General features: G+C 47.0%; 1 protein-coding gene across 1 annotated transcript in view; it reads right to left on the bottom strand.

Moving 5' to 3' along the window:
* Positions 1-11,078: 11,078 nt before the first annotated feature.
* Positions 11,079-17,485, bottom strand: part of LOC118830655 (programmed cell death 6 interacting protein) — a 35,663-nt gene continuing 29,256 nt past the window's right edge. Inside the window, exons 15-18 of the mRNA XM_036737556.1 lie at positions 16,821-16,915; positions 14,946-15,069; positions 14,466-14,671; positions 11,079-14,294 (exon numbers count right to left, since the gene is read on the bottom strand). Of these exons, the coding sequence (XP_036593451.1) occupies positions 14,120-14,294; positions 14,466-14,671; positions 14,946-15,069; positions 16,821-16,915 (600 nt within the window). The 3' untranslated portion in view covers positions 11,079-14,119. The remainder of the gene's footprint in view (positions 14,295-14,465; positions 14,672-14,945; positions 15,070-16,820; positions 16,916-17,485) is intronic.

A 17,485-nucleotide genomic window follows, 5' to 3' on the forward strand; every position in this document is an offset into this window, starting at 1 on the left:
CCTAGGCAAAGTCTCCATCCTGCACCTGGGACTTCCCAATGGACCACCCCACCAGAAGCTTCCAGCCTCTCCCTGAAGCCCCCAGGCCAGTCCTCGGGCTGAGACAAGAACTGGCCCCTCTTCAGCTGTCTGGAGTTTAACCCTCTTGCTGCCAGCTGCTGACCCTCAATGAGCTTCCTGACCCTCCTCAGGGGCCTACTTGGAGATGGGTCCTGAGTGTGAAACATCATCCTCAGCTGGGGACCTTCAAGGGGGTCTGAGTGGAGCTCCTCCTTACAGAGGCATGAAGTGAGGGAGAGGTAGAAGGGCTGGAGGCAGCTTGGGGAGAGAAGACAGGGCGTGGAGTAGATGTTGTGGGGACACTTGATGGAAGGAAGACAAGCTCTCCCCAAGAGGAAGAGGAGGGGTCAGGAGGCCATGTGCTTCTTCTCCCTGGCTGAAGGGATCCCGTGTCTAGGATGAGGTGGGAGCAGGGAGTCTTACTGGGGTGCCAGCTGCACCATGTGACCCCTCCCCCCATCTCTGGGACCTTCCCTGGCTTGCCAAACACAGCTGACAGCTCTCTGGATTTTGGTGGTGGAGGGGGCCCTCTGCTGTGGAGAGAGCTGCATGCCAATGATTCTGCGCTGGAGCCACACTTTCTTCATGCATTTGAAGGTCAGCTCCCCAATGGACAGTGCCCTCAAGGCCATGGTAGTCTCCAGCGGGGCATCCCCTAAACTACAGATCCTGCACCTACCTCTCACCACCAGCCAGGACACAGAATCGGCTCAAAGCAGAAGCATGGGGAGGAAAGCCTTCAGAGGAACCCTGTGGGCAAGCAGGTTCTTACCCCTCATGCCAGATGGACACACCCAGGGGCCACTCGCACCTGAGTCAGCCCCACTGGACCATGCTCCTATGTGTCCAGGCCTCTGTCAGAGGCACAAAGAACATTCAAGACTAGGGAGGAACACGGGACAGCTGTCTTCGAGGGTTTGAAAGGCTGTCCTACGCAGGAGGGCCAAGGAGCAAGGGGTAGAAAGACGTCCCCAAGTGCGATGGGCTGTCTCAAGAGGCTCCGAAGCTCCCCATCCTCAAAGGTCTTCAAGCAGAGATTAGCCAAGGGCACGCACATCCCGTAAAGTGGCATTCCTTTCAGGTCCAAGTTGGATGAGGTGGCCGCTGATGACTCGTGATCCTGTGAAGACTTAAATTGCACAGCATTAGGTCACACAACATTGTAGTCTCACCTTGGACAGCTCAGAGCCCAGGCACACAGGAATGGAGTACTGGCCAAACTGGCCCCCCAGGGCCAGGACCTGAGTGGTCACTCCAGCTTCCTTTAGAGCAGCCAGCTGGGAGGCCACCTCATCCATCCCCTTTGGGTTACAAATAAGGAGACTATGAAAAGGTCAGGAAGAGGTCTCAGGTGGCCCTGCAGCCTGATGGTCTGCCTCTATGTCCAGCTGGGACCCCAAAGAGACAGACCCTGGGCTGGCCTCCCTCTCTCCCCAAGAGCTTCTTGCTTGGGTCGACTGCCCCAAGAAAGCTGGGCTGCTTGGGCAGAACGTGGGATACTGGCACCACCTTCTGGACTTGCAGTGAAATGATGCCTCCGCTCCCTCGGATTCCCTGGGCTTGGGGGTGAGCCCCGACTGAGCTTTACACACACAGGAAATGAATTAAGTGCGTTGAGCTGGATCTATCTACCAGGTACTGCCAATACAGCCCTTGCAACGGCTTGCTCTGTGCCAACTGCAGCGAGGCCTGTGCTCACTCGCCAGCTGTGTAATCCTGATCAAGCTACCCTCTTCTCTGTGCCTGTTTCCTCCTTTGTGAAATGGAGATGAGGACAGCACCTACCTCTTGGGTGCTGGAGGGCATCCACTCGGGCTCCAGGCTGCGGGCAGAGGCAGAGGCTTAGCCGAGTCACCTCTGAGGCCCCTTCCGAGTCTGGGATTCCAGAATTCTGAGGGTTCTCTCCCAGCTCCCAATCAGTGAGCCTGCAAGTCCAAGGCAGAAAGGGCTGACCCAAGGAGACAGTGAAGGACAAGAAGGCAGGCCTTGGGGACTGACTGAGCCCTTCCCCCTGACCCAGTGGCCAGCCCTCCGGGCAGCAAGCCCTTCAGGCCCCAGAGAACCCCCAGCCCAAGGCTGACCTTCAGAAGCCAAGGACCTCCCAGGAACTCCTCCAGCTCCCTGCTGGGACCCAAACCAATCCTCACCCAAATTAAGATGGGCCCCCCGGGCTCCAGACCCTCCTCCCATCGCCAGCCCCGCTGAGGCCCCAGCACCAATAACTCAGAGTAAGAGATAAAGGGAGGAAGAGGTGAGGGCTTACCTCAGCCCACTCCCCAACAGCAAGGACATGGCCCGAGGAAATGGGCATCGTCGAAGCCCTCCCCCAGCTGTGTGAGCACTCCCAACGTACTCATCCTCCCATCGCTGAAATGGGAACTTGGGGAGATGTAACCCCAGGGTTGTGACCCATGAGCTTCAGTTAGGGCCTGGAGAAAATGCTGCCCACCATTAGGGGCAGGGTCCCCAGAGTCCTGGACGATTGTCCAAAGGGTCATCCCAGGCAGACTTCTCAGAAAACGTTCCCCTTTCTGCCTTTGGCTTTCTGAACTTTAGGCCAGATCCGAGAGCCTGAGAAGGCCCATGCTTCAAGGAACAAGTTTGTTTGGATCCTGGGGATCTGTCCTACCTCTCCCATTCAGTCAGTCCCTGTCCCTGTTCAGAGCCCTGTATTCCACCACCCACATAGTCCAAAGAGTAACTGGGTCAGTTGCTGAGCAAGGAGGTTCCTGACAGATTGGACCCTTCCCTGCCCCTCCCCAGCCCAGTCAGCCCTCATCCCTACCCTGGGACTTGCTATGGAGAAATGCACCCCGAGCTCCTCCATCATCCCATCTGCCAATCATGCATAGGTTTTTTGTTGACAGTCAGGCTGTAGATTTACAATTTCTCTAATATCAATTGTTCTTGCAAACTAATCAAAGCTGCTGCTGCTGCATTTTTATATTAACAAATAGGTCCAGAGCCCAGGGGAACCCTTCACTTGGAAACCTTTAAATAGTTTGTTAGAAAAGTGAATTTCCAAGCTTCTTCTTAAAGTGTGCAGAGATGAGAGGTTTGGGTGCTTGTTTGTTTTAACAGATGACATCATTTTCAGCAACCAAAGCTAAGGGTCTTGCTAATTGTGATGACCTCAAACTATCGTTAGCTAACATCTCAATCTCTCCAATGAACCTCAACTCACCAAAGCTGCCCCTTCTCCCATCATCCCTAGTCTATCTCTATGTGGGCTGTTTCTCCACTATGACTGTCAGCTCCCGAGGGCAAAGACTGGCCTCTTTTGTATCTGTGATCTGCACAGGGCAGACAGCACTTAATAAGTGGTTTTCCCTCCATCCATCCCTCCTTCCCTCCATCCATCCATTCCACAAAGTACACTCAAGGAGTGGTTCTTATTCCGAATAACGACTCCTTGCCAGATCTGACTAGACCACCACCATTTTCACAAACTCCTCAGTAGAGTGCACACACACTGGTGAATGCACCAACTCAGCCGCTTCTGCTGCTTGCTTGTGATTTGAGTGGACTCCCTCTACTAATGCAATCCTCAATTTCTTTTCTACCTTTTTAAGACCCTTGAACATGTGTGAAGTTTGGTTGAGCTAAAACTAGCGAAGTGAATCCCTGAATCCAGGTAACCCGAGGTAAATACATCACAATACTCAGAAATGAAGGTCAGGGGGCTTTGTCTTCCCTAAAGATACTTGTATAGACCGTAACCATCTGACTCCAGCCCGAGTGAGAGGCACCAGGGTCAATCTGCATACTAAGTATTAGTAATGCTCATTTTTGACAGAAAAAGATCTGAGTTTGAGTGCTTTTCTCATGCACCCCCACTCTGGGGGCCCCTTCTCCGGACACAAGCTGGGGAGTGGGAGATTGGCCCCCTTTGCAGGTTCATCATCAGCGTCCCCCCTCTCCCCACAGGCATGGACTCCAGGGCTTTGTCCTGGGGTAGGTGGGCAGGCTCTCTTCCTTATTCATCTCTCCAGAATACTCAAGTCTCTCCAGCCTACTAGATAGCTCCCCCATGCCCTGTAGGCATCTCCCACCCACCCACCACCTGCCATTTTCTTCTCACTGTCAAGGACACCATCCCTCCAGTGGCCCTCCTGGCTTATCCATTCTGCCTGGTCCCCTCTCCCTACTCACACCCCTTCTCTGCTCAAAAAGCTTCAGGGGCTCTACTGCCCTGGGCTTGCCCTCCTGCCCTTCCTGCCCACCACCTTCTGCTGAGCATCCTGGCCTCCAGTCTCCCCCACCTCAGCCAGCTCTTCAGCCAGCTCTGACCATGTCACCCCTGCACTCAATCCAAACACTTCAGAACTTGGGCCCTTCCTACCTTCCCAGCCTTCTTCTTACCCCTTGACATCCAGATCAGCTGCTTGACATTGCTCATGGCATTCCATCTCCTATCTCCCATCCCCCATGCTCAGAGAGTGCTGCCCCCTCCCCTTGGCCTCAGAATCTGGGGTTTCCTGCAAGACTCAAGCTCATGGCCCACACTCGGTTCTCCAGCTAGGGAGAGAACCTTCCACCTCCTCTGTATGCGCCTCTTTGGATTGTAGATGGTGCGATTCACAATAACTAAGCCAACAAAGGTTTGTACTTGTAAGCACATTGATTTATTGGCAAGGTGCTCAGCTGCAGAACAAATCAGACCGGCCCCCCTCCCTCCCCAGCAGGCACTGGACCCAGAATGCAGATCTTACACAGATTTTATACAATACATGAAAACAAAAAACAGGACAGAAACCAGAATGTAAGATGAGGTCATCTGATTTCTTATTGGAGGACAGATTTGAGGACTTTCCCAGATGTGAAACAGGATGTCATTCAATTCCCACAATTCCCCTTTTTGATCCTTGGTGGAGAGGGGTAGGGTATGCCCTTACCTGCCCCCCCGCCAATGGATCACTATTTATAAGGTGATTTTTTCCTAATATGCTCCTGCTCACTCTCATCAGTGCACACCAAGAAAGGAGCGTGGGGAATGACCCTCTCGCACAGTTTAGTGCAACAGCTAATCCAAAGCCCAAGAACAGAAATGAGTGCAAACGTTAAATAACACTGCCTCTTTGTATCCTAGGACCCCACTCCCAGCATCCTTTGAGTCAGCACATTTCATCCTGAGCCCCATCCAGTCCTTGGAAAGGTCTTCTCCTGGAAGTTCTGGAATAGGTCCCATGGTTCTCTAGTTCCAAGTCATTGGAGAGGTTCCGAGGTAATTCTGCTAAAATCTGATGGTAACAAGACTCAATACAATTCAGTACAACCTCCATAATTGGGTGAAGACCAGCTCAAGCCTTATGGTTCTGATCCTATTAACAACAGAGCTATAAAAAGAACATCAAATTTGGAACTCATACTTTACCCAACACTTCAGAGAATTTCAGGCTTTATATACCCCTTGCTGTTTCTATCTTGACCTAAAAACTGTACCCGATATGGACAATACTATCGACAGGTTGAAGGAATAATCTAAAAAAAAAAATCCATAAGGGCCTGACTTGGAAATAAGCCCTTCTATCCCTTAAAACAGATACTCCAAAATAGCAAAGTGATTTCATTTTCTTTACAATTATCAATGCAATTTTATATATAAGAATAATCTAGTTTTCAGAATTAACTACTAAAATATACTCAAAGTCTAAATTTACCATCAGAAACATTTGGAAGCCAATCATATATGTGTGTGCATGTGTATGTGTATACATATACATACACATATATGTATATGTATCTTAATTCTTAGAGAAAACAAGTCTGATCCTGTTGCCCTCTCAAATTTTGCTACTCCATTTAATTAGAAAACTTTTATATTACAACTTTGATAACTTTGTTTAATTCCCCCTTTATGTTATATTTAACCAACAGATTCAGTACCACAATAAAATCTTCTATAAATCCAATCACCTGCCTGATTATAGAAGTCTGCCATGAAAGGAAAAGGAGGAACATGATCATGACAAAATCAAGACTCGATCCTTCAAGGACACAGACTGAGCTGACAGAAGCCATAATAAAAGAAAACTCCCTTAGTTCGGTTTAATTTCAGACACGAATCATATTTAACAGCAGTCATGTAGTAAAGCTCCACATTATTCACAGGGTTATCAAAAGCCAGGCTCAGGATTAGCCAGGTGGAAAATTTCCTGTTCAAAAAGGAACAGCACCATGGTGAAACTGAGCCAAGAAGCTCATACCTTAACTCATACCAAGGTCATCCCCTCAACTTTTCCCAGGCACAGACATCCACCCATAGTAGTTCTCAGACTGTAACATGTGCCATTGTCTCCTTGAATGATGCAGTATTGTATTAATAGGCACTTTGGACAACCATATCTGAAATCAAACTCAGAATAACATTAAATTACAACCCCAAGAGATTTTACCTTAAATAGCAGAATTACACTAATCACAGCTTAGGGCTAAGTTATTATTTTTATTTTGTTTAAGTAACAGTTAACAATGAACAAAAATATAAGGACATTTCATTTATACTTCATTTAGAAATTAAAAATAATCACATTTTGGGGTTCCACACATACGGTGAATACATGAGTTGACTCAAAAACACCAGAAGACTTCTAGCTACTGTAAGTCTCCAACCTGTATTGCCCATTCACCCTTCAGTCAAGATTGAAATCTTTGAATCTGAGATCTATTGTAATTAAGTTTATTCAAAAATGCAACCTCAATACATAGTAGTGACCTCTTTAAACCACCTTATACAGTTTCATAATTTTTATAAGTTACAGTCAAATATTTCCAGATGAAAACCCACTCCTTGTTACAGTAAACTTGTAAATTCCCCCTCTGACAAGAAGTGCAAGAGGGGATCCTATTTTCTCAGCGGCTAGGTGGCAGAATGGATAAAGCACCAGATGTGGCATAAGGAAGACCTGAGTTCAAATCCAGCCTCAGACACTAGCTATGTGACCCTGGGCAAGTCATTTGACTGTGTTTGCCTCAGTTTCCTCATCTATAAAACGACCTGGAGAAGGAAATGGCAGACCATTCCTGTATCTTTGCCAAGAAAACCTCAAATGGGGTCACAAAAAGTCAGACGTGACTGCAAAATGACAAAACAACAAGAAGGAACACAAAACATCCCCAAGTATGAAATGGATCTGTGAAGGAAATTCCTGGGGTGGGAATTCTTTCTGAAGATTAGCAATAATAAGTGAATTTGGAGCAGCTACGTTGCACAGCGGATAGAGTACCAGGCCAAGAGTCAGGAAGACTCATCTTGCTGAATTCAAATCTGGCCTCAGCCACTTACTAGCTGTGTGACCTTGGGCAAGTCACTTCAGCCTGTGTGCCTCAGTTTCCTCATCAGTAAAGTAAGCTAGAGAAAGCAATGACAAATGACTCCAGTATCTGCCAAGAAAACTCCAAATGGCATCACGAAGAGTTGGACACAACTGAACAAGTTTCTCAAGCTTATGTATCAAAATTTTACAATATGCAGTCAGCAAAGTAGGTAAGATCTTATGATCCTGTCTGAATATAAAGTCTCAAGGGACCTCACAGATAAGGATATCTTAAAGGCTTTGTACAAACAGAAAATTATCATTTACCTGAAAACAAAATATGCCCCATTAAATAAATATTGAACAGTTTTCAAATATCTCTTTTCTATGACATGCTTTTAACAGCTTGATTCACAATCCAAGAGAATCCAGGCCAGAGAGAAGCCACCTCTCTAACAGCATTTTTTGATGTAGAAAAGTAACTTCTCTTTCAATCCAGACCCCATTAAATATAATAGTTAAAAAATTCAGAAACACAACAATAACATACACAACACCATGTATTTAAAACATGAACTAATACTACCAGTCAGATGACATGAATTCAGCTGAATGCATTTCCAAATTATCTTGACATGGAAAATCATTTATTTTGCCACTTTTGGCATTTTATACTAGCCACATCTAAAACCCAGAACAGAAAGTCCCAAGTAGAGTAATTCTACTCAATAATAGCCAACATTCACATAGTGCTTACAATAGAAATACCGGGGACTGAGTAAAGCACTTCACAGTCTTTCTATCACTTGATCCTCACAACCACCCTGGGAGGTGGGTGCTATTCTATTGTCTTTACAAATAAGGAAACTGAGGTAGGCACAGGTGAAGTCACACAGGTGATCCATTTCTTAATGTCAAATAGCAAATACAGTTTGTATTAGTCTCTGATTTACCGCGATTACCCAATTCAGTTTCAGAACAAAATTTCAGCTCATTTTCAAATAAGTATGGTGGCACTCCCAGCTCCCTATAACTTTTTAAAATTTCCTTTTAAACTACCCAAAAGCCAAATTAATTCCTTTTGTGTTCACAACCTAGCCCCACCCTCACACCTTTCCCTGAGGCTTTTCAGTTTTAACTCAGGGTGAAAGATGGGGAAATGCTCAGTGGCAGCCTCAAATTCTTACCCCCTGCTGGGGAGCTTGGGAAATTTCCAAAGACTGGGAGACAGCTTTAAAATGGTCTTTCAGGGTGGAGTCATATCCCAGACTACATAAAGAACTAATCTTCACTCCTTTTGTAACTTACCAGTTTGTTTTTTGTTTTGTTTTTACACAATCTGCAATACCATTATCTCTTTGGGTTCTTAAGAGCTTACAAATACGTGGTCTTTTCCTATTTCCTTTGGTGACCTTGCTTCTAGTTTACCTAAACAATTAATTCTTTTAAATAAGGTTTTGCAAATTCTACTTCAGCCTCCTCAAAAGACATTACTAGTTCCTGGTTACTTCTTCCCCACAATATATATTGTGAATATCTATTCCCATTATCCATAACAGGGTCTGGGCCCTAGCAACGGTGGGAGTGGGGCCCTTCTTTGTTTGGTTTTTTAAATCTCACTTGCCATTCCTTATTTAAACTTCACTTATTTTTAAGTTAAACATGTGTTTCTTTTTTCATGGTTTAGAAAAAAAGTTAATAGCAGCCAGTTCTTAAGTATCAGGTAAATTTAAACTGCAAACTATAAATCATCTTTCTCCTTTTCACCAAAACAAACTGGTCTAATTTCCAAGGAACAAATCTACTGTTTTAGTGCAAGGGAGGTCTAAGTGATGTTTCCTGTATCTCTAGCAGAGCCAGGGGACTCGCATTCCTATTTTTCCTTAAAACATATTCCAGGGTGATGCCCCAAAACTCACTAAGATATTTCAGCACTTGTCAAGCTTCTGCTAAGTGCCTTACCAAAGGGGACAAAGAGAAGGGGTCGGGTTCCTCATATCTGCTTATCTCAGTGGAATCAACCCTTCTCAGATCTCTTTCACATTTCCAAATCCTTCCCTTCCATAAGAGGTGCTTACCCTTAATGTACCCACCCCTAAAGTACATTAAGAAGTTTTTTAGCAATTACCGTAATTTGGAAATTTAAGGATATTACATACATGTCAATTACAAATTTAGTCTCTTAATTGGTTTATAACGCCATACATTTCCACAAACCAGGAAAGTTTACCTGTTGCTGATTATCTGACTGTAAACCCTACCTGGCCAAGGCTGATATGAAAGAAAGTATCTTACCGGGACAGAGTTTAGCATTCTGTTTTTAACAAAAAGCTGAGAGAATTATTTCAAGTAGGAAACTTTATGAATCTTCCCCAGCACTGAAAACTGTCTGGCTGCTGCTTTTTACAGCAGTCTTTCTGGCTGGCTGCATCTTTCCCTTACTAATCTTTCAAGGTAGCAGAATCTACAAACGACACTAGACCCGACAGAAGACGGAGTTTCCTGAGAAGCTTATAGAGAGGGTAAGGATTCCCTACTCCTGGGTACGAGCATTTGGCACACAAACAGCAAAACCCTAGCTAATCACGTAGGAGCTTGCCTCCTTAATCTAGCCATTTTACGGAGACACAAAAACACAGACAAAACAGTAATACAGACCCATATTTGCTGGCCTTATCTCCTACTGAAGGTTGGATCAAAAGGTTAATGCACACAATTTTCTAAAAGCCATTTGAAAGCCTTTAAGTTTGCAGTAATTGAAAGTCCTTTTTTTCCTCAATATTTGTCAATTTGCAATAATGAAAAGTGCCAAATTGGGGCCAAAACAAATTATCAGTTGAATCTCTTATAGTTTTAGATCAAATTTCACATAATTCAATAGCATGCTCCTTCACCATTCCTGGACTAAGCAGGAACTTCCTAGGTCCCAGGCCAAAAGAAATTCTTCCAGGAGAGTTTGCATTGGTATGCTGCTACAGATGCCATAATTTCCAGAGGGAACTTCCACAAAAAGGCAGAGGCTTACCCTAGTTTATTTCCTTAACTGGACTGACTTCTAGGTGAGGAGGCTTGCCTTGTTCCCTTTAAAAGGACTTCCCGGAGCTATCTACTTCTCCAACACTGTCAGGGCTTATCTTGGCTGGGGAGAATTTGAGAACCAGAGGGAGTTCTGACTTCCAGGATAGTGTTCTGCAAAGAAGTCCCTCAGTCAACTGAAGCTGCTCTAGGGAGTTCTAAGAGGCTGTTCCAGGGCTCATGAAATGCCTCCTCTTGGTTGGCTTGCCAACAAAGAAAATAGTTGGTGGTGAAATCTGCAATAACTGAGGAAACAAAGGTTTGAGCTTCTGAACATATGGATTCATTGGCAAGATGTGCAGCTGCACAACTAATCAGACCAGGCCACTCAGTAGGCACTGGACCCCAAACACATTTTGCCAAGATTTTTATACCCTAAATTTGCCAATTTCTTATTGGAAGAAAGATTAGGGACTTTCTGAGTTGGGAGAGGAAAAGTGAGCTTCAGGAATTTCCCAGATGTCAAACAGGATGTCACTCAATTCCCACAGTACACAATTATTTGTATGTGTCTTCTTCATTAGAAGGTGAGCTCCTTGAGGGCAGGAACTGGATCTACCCTGCCCACCCCCTGCTTAGCCCAGTGCCTGGCACATGCTTGATGATTGACTAATACCTACGCAATTGAAGGACGAACAAAGAGAAAATGCCTCCAAGTTAACGTGAAATAAGAATTCATCATACAGATCAGTAAGAATCTTCCAACTTTTATTTTTAGGGTACAGTCATCACAACATTTTTATTTCTTTATAATCTCCCTAAAAGAAAGATACACAATAAAAATAGAATCCAACATCAACAATTTCTTATGCTCAGAAAGGAATCTGGAGTCCCTGCTGTGGTAAGAAAGGATTGTTTTTCAAAAATATAAATTTCAAGCCAGCAACAAAGCTTGAACATTCTTTTTCTTTAAAAATATAATTCTTTTTCCATCCATCCCTGTGAACTTCACCTCTCTGCTATATCTGGCCCCAATCTAAAGGCTACTACCCAACCAGCACTAGTATCTGGGATTATGCATAAATTCCAAATTACAAGATTGTGCTCGCCTTCATTTGCATCTTGTAATATATTTAACTATATTTTAATACCAATTACAGCAAATAAATGAATTTATTCTTAAAATAGTCTTAACTTAGAAGAGGAATTAGAAAAATGTTTTGGGACATACTGGACATACTATAAGTAGAAACTCTGCCCCTTTAGTGACAAGAACTGAGATTAATGAAGTGATAAGTCTAATATGGGGGTTTGGGAGCGGAGGGGCAGAGTGGATGGAGAACATGTTTAGGGGCTTCATCCCAACTGATGGCAGCTGTGATCCAACAACAGATGGAGACATGGCGAGAATGGGCAAACCAACTTAAGAATCACAGAGGCAACTAAGTTGCTTCCCTGTTGAAATCACAAGGAACTACCAGCAACTGTCTTTGAGATCTCCTGGAGAACTAGTGAGATCCCCAAAGACTGGGAAAGTACAGAATTTAGGGTCCCCTCCTAAAAGAAAAGGGGGTAATGAGGTGGTACAATGGATAGAGCACTGGGCCTGGAGTCAGGAAGACCCGGGTTCAAATATGACCTCAACACTTACTAGCTGTGTGACCCTGGACAAGTCATTTAACTCCTATTTGCCTCAGTTCCTCATATGTGAAATGAGGGCACACCAGAGAAGGAAATGGCTAACCACTCCAGTGTCATTTTCACACGTCACAGCTTTCAAGCTGCAAAGAGGTAGGAGGCATCAAGTTCAATGCCCTCATGTTACATAATGACTTGGTCAAGGTCACCCAGACAAATGGCAAGGCCACTCAGGACTCAAACCTGGCCCTACCTCCAGGTCTCTTGCCCTTTTCTTCTATAAGTAAGCACATCTAGTGGGGAAACAAAGAGTCAAGACTGGATTCATTGTTGGAGGAATGAGGGAGGTTACAGTTATCGGGGGTCTCCAGCTGAGAAGGGTCCAGCCGTCACCCATGTCCCTAATGAATATTCCTTGAAGGTCTAACCAGTATTCTGCCTAAGCCAGACTTCTCTCCAGCACCATGAGCTCAGGGAACCCAGAGAGAACCTCACCCAGAAGGAGAAGAGGTGGCTTTGCAAAGGCAGATGCTGCTCAAACCAGACCGTGGGCCCTCCTCACAAAGGTAGGTCCTGGGAGTCTCTCAGCACTGGCAGGAGTTGGGCCATCACTCCACCAACGAACTCCCTCTTTTCAGGATATCCTTCCGAAACGTTCTTGGGGGAGAGATACAGGAATGGACTAACTCTGTGTGGAGTCCCTTTCCATAACTGTGAGGGCTGGCCTGGCCCAATGGAACATTTCAGCAAAGGAAGGATTTGGCACAGTCCCGCTACCGTGATGCCCCCCTTTGCTGACGCCAGATTAAAAGAAGCCAGAAGCTAAGACTTTAGACCTTTCTGCCAAGTCACAGGTCAACCTCAAGATGATTTCACAATTCCGCACAATCCAAGGTTATTTACAGGGACACAACATTTTTCCACATTTCCCAGTCGAGTCGATACAAACAATATTTTCGACCAATTCAAGTCCTTTACAAAAAGAGATTAGGCTGTACTGTCACAGAAAATAAACATTAAATACGCTCATGGGCTTTTGAATAAAATCCATCCTGCCAAGAGGGATTAGCATGAAAGCATTTGGGCAGGTCCCTGGAAGGACTCTCCCTCCTCACTTCCAAGCACTACCTCTTCCTTCCAAGGCCTGTTCTCTGGGCCACACTGAGGGCTCTTTCCTGTTGGACTGCTCCCCAACACAGAGGCCAAATGCCCAGCCTGTCTACCTGCCTGCCCCAGAGGCAGCAGGTGCTCATGGACCTGTTTCCTAGGCTCCCTGCACCCTCACCTAGTCCCATCTTCCAAGAGGGGGAACAATGAAAGATCTCATACAGAAAGAAAAATGGAGTCAAAGGGAGTAACCAAATGTTCAAAAGTAATTCCTTTGTATTTAAAAGTCCAGTCAAAGAAAGGAATGCTTTTCAATATGTCATAGAAAACACTAAATGAAAAAGAGCTAAACAAAGAAGGTATTTTGGTCAAAATCTACTAACAATTTTTCTTCTATTTGGAGGCAGGTACCTATCCTTTCCTCCTTTCTCTGGGACTCTGCTGCCACGGCCCCCAAGACTTCTGCTGGCTACATGCTTCATTCTAACACCACCGACACTCTACCCAAATGGCCCTGGACTACACACACCACTCGCAGTGGGCCTGAAACCCAGCACGGCCAACATGGAACCTACCAAACAACAGACCAAGGCCAGGAATAACAGCATGGTGAGAATTAATGACAAAGCATAATAAAAACCCAGTTAAGTCATTTATTTTTAAGTTATAAGATTTACAAGCCTTTGATTATTTCACAAAATAGCATATTGAAAACTAAATCAAAAATGCAAACCCGAAGGAGACCCATGTTTTCGCCCCTCTCCACTGCCCAGCTCATGCCCTGGCATCACCCCTTCCCTGGAGAAGGTGGCTGGAACACCTCCACACTTCCAGCTCCATTCCTTTTTCCCTCCACCACCAACAAATTGCCAATCAACTCTAGCCTCTGTCCTGTGCTGCAGACCCCAGCAGGGCAATCCGACGGGGCCTTTCAAACACAGACGGGTCCAAAGGATACAGTACGGTACGTTAGGGGAGCTAATCTGTAGGAGGCTTATTGTGCGTTTCCCCCTAACCTTAAGCCGAGCCTCCTCTCCGCCACCCTACTGCTGGGGGTAGTGAGGCTGCTGGGGAGCCTGAGGGAACGGGTATTGAGGCTGCTGAGGTCCTGGGTAGGGCGCTTGTCCAGGGTTCTGAGGGTACACGGGAGGATAAGGCAGGGTGTACTGGCCATACATGTAAGGGTTATAGCCCATGGGCATCGGCATCTGGCAGTACCTGTGGAGATCAAAGGGTATCAGTGAGCCATTGACACATGTGACACTGGTGACACCAATCTTTCACCCCCATATAGAGCAGCTGCAGGCCCAGGACTGGCTCCTAAGGCTCCCCCAAAAGGAAGTGCTGCAGTCCACACTCAGCAAGCCCCAAGCATACTGGGAGCATTACCCTGGGTATCCCGGATAGGTGGGGTATGGCGGTCCCTGGGCTTGAGACGGGGTCACACTTGGGGCTGTGCCAGATGCAGGGAGCCCAGGTGTCGGGGACGGAGCTGGAGCTGAAGCAGAAGTCCCAGATACGGCAGAAGCAGATGCAGTACGACTGGCTGAGATCACTGGTGGTGGAGGGCGGGCTGGGGGCTGGGGCTTAGAAGGCTGCAAGAAACCACAAATCACTCATAAGTGAACACCCTAACGATCAGGCACAAGAAAGGACCTTTCCTCCTCCAGCCTACTCGTGACCAACCAGGGAGAAAGGAGCCAGCCCCCTGGATGCCCTTATTGGAGATCTGGCTGGCTGCCTGGGGAAGCTGACAGACCCCTCCTCAGAACTATGTTTTTAAATGCACAAAAACGCACAGGATTATAAGGAAAGTAGCTACATGGAAATGCAGAGATTGGTCATCAGGCCCAGGAGGCGGTCACTCACCAGCATGGTCCTGGGCGCTGGTGTAGGAGGTGGTGCATTTCCCCCGGCTGCAGGAGAGGTCTGATAGGCAGGGGCTGGGAGAGATGGGGCACTGGGCTCCCGGGCAATGCTCTGCTGCAAATCCCTTTGAAAGCAAAAAAGGATCAGACCCTGAAAGAGGTGAGACGCCACGTGCTTGGAGAGACATCTGTTCTTTCGTGAAAAGTGTCAGAAAAACACAACATCCTGATGAGTGGAACCTGCGCCATGTGTCTAAAACACCCCAAAATAAGAAGTGTGGCACCACGTAGACCTTTCCCACAAAGCCTACAGCCCAACTGAGACCTTTCCCTGTGGATACCAAAGGGCTGGAGGAGGCGAGAAGGTGGCGAGCCTCTAAGAGACAGCATGGCCACCAACAAGAGGACCTCCAAAGGAGACTCCCCCACCCCAATCATGTACCCTGAGGCGGCCTGTGCTCGCTCATCATTGACTGAATAAAGGCATGGGGGCATGTTTAAAAGAATTGAAGAAGACGGACAGCCTGGCTACAACCTGAAGACCAATTTAAGATGACGGCATCTAACAAGGGTAAATGCAAAGCTGACTTATGTTAACCCAAGTAGAAGCCCAGGGTTACAGTTTGACAGCAATGTGTCTAAAAACAATTTGAAGGTCTCAGTGGGGCAGCCAGCTTCAGCCAAAAAAATCTGAAGCCATGAGAAGTGAAAAGAGAAGCAGAGTACCCAGCCTCAGGGAGGGGCAGGCCGAACCCACTGTCCTCTGCCCAGGCCAATCTCAGCTGTTCCGGACCCATTTTAGAAAGAACTGTGAAAAGCAGGTGGGTTACCAGGACAGCAAGGGGAGTGGGAAGGGTTGTAACAGGAAAAGGGAAAAGACATGTGGGGGGCAAAGCCAAGAACAAGAGGCCAAGGATGGAAGCCAGGTCTCACTTTCTGACCATCAGAGCCATCTCCAAGTGGAACGGGGCCATCTCCAAGGCGGAGCAGCAGCAGAGAGGGCCCCTCCTACCACAAGGCCTTGCCAGGGCAGGCAGTCAGCATGGGCTTGGCCAGGTGTTCTGCCCCCTGGACCGAGCAATGCAGAACAGTCAGGGATGTGAATGCAAAGGGACAAGCAAAGGGAAGCACGCATGTGTGCACACTCACACTCCCACATGTGTGCGTGCGCACATACACACACACACACTCACAAGCACACACCCCCGCATGTGTTCACACGTGCACAGGCACACATACACGCACACATGCACACGCACACACTCTCACGTGTATGCGCGCACAGATGCACACACTTACACAAACACACATATATCCTGCTTAGGCCTTATCAGACCTCTGCAAAGCAGCCTTTTCAGATCTTGGCACGGCAGGATCAGTTGAGAAAGGGTCTATGCAAGGCAAAAGGCCATGTTTAGGATAAGAAGATGTGGCAAAGAAAACCCACCTTCGCAGCTGATTATCCACATGGGAAAGAACTGAAATGTTTCAGTATGATTACCCATATGGGAAAGAACAGAAACGTTTCAGTATGGTTATCTACATGGGAAGAAGTAGAAATGTTTCAATTTATTAGCCTGTAGGAGACTGGCATCTCGTTCCCAGGAACAAGGAGATAAAAAATATTAACCAATGATCCATTGTACTCTTCTGAGAAGTCAGGATGACTCAGCAATTAACCTGTATAAAATACTGTCAGTGATGCCAGTAAAATTAATCTACAGCTTGACTATACGACTCACCTAGCCCCATGTCTTTGTCTTTTTGTGTCAACTACTTCACCATATAATCGCGCCACTGCGGGTACACACACACATACCCCCGCCTGCGTGCACGCACGCACACACACACACCCGCGCATCCCAGGGCCACGTACTTGAGGAGCTCATCCCTCTCTGTCTTCCGGGCAAACACGATGTCGCTGCATTTGTTCTGGAACTTCACCAGGATCTCCGTCAACTCATTATAAAACTAGGAGCAGAGGGCAGACACCAGGTTAACCGGTCTGAGCGCAGGAGTGATCACACCTGCTGAGGAGCAGAGGCCCAGCCCTGTGATGTCTGGGGGCTGGGCAAGCTCGCCTGAGGCCAGCCATGGAAGCCTGGGGGTCCGAAGGCTGTGCCAGTTGACACTGAAACTGATGTGGCTCTTCTGTTGACAAGGTTCTGCCCCAGAGGCCCTCAGATGTGATGAGAGAGCAGCTCTCACCCCTGGATCCTCAATCCAAAGCCAGAGGGTCTCCAAGGCCCCCTTTACCGAGAGCCCCAGCTCACACAGGGGGAGGGGGTCGAGCCCCCTCTGATTTCCCTGCTTTCCAAGCCAGACAGGTCACCTGTCCAGCTGTCCAGCATCACCAAGACCTCCAAGGGAAACCTTGGGAAGGCCACCCACCCTGAGAGGGGACCTTGCACAAGAAGGTGGGGGCCAAAGCAAGAAGCAAAAAGAAAGGGTCAGAAGAGAGCTTGACCAGGAATGGAATAGGCCACAGGCCAAGTCTCCAAAGGAGGTCCAGGCTGGACTAGACCTCTGAGAGCCTGTGAC

Source organism: Trichosurus vulpecula, chromosome 9, assembly GCF_011100635.1.
Source record: "Trichosurus vulpecula isolate mTriVul1 chromosome 9, mTriVul1.pri, whole genome shotgun sequence".
Taxonomy (NCBI): Eukaryota; Metazoa; Chordata; class Mammalia; order Diprotodontia; family Phalangeridae; genus Trichosurus; species Trichosurus vulpecula.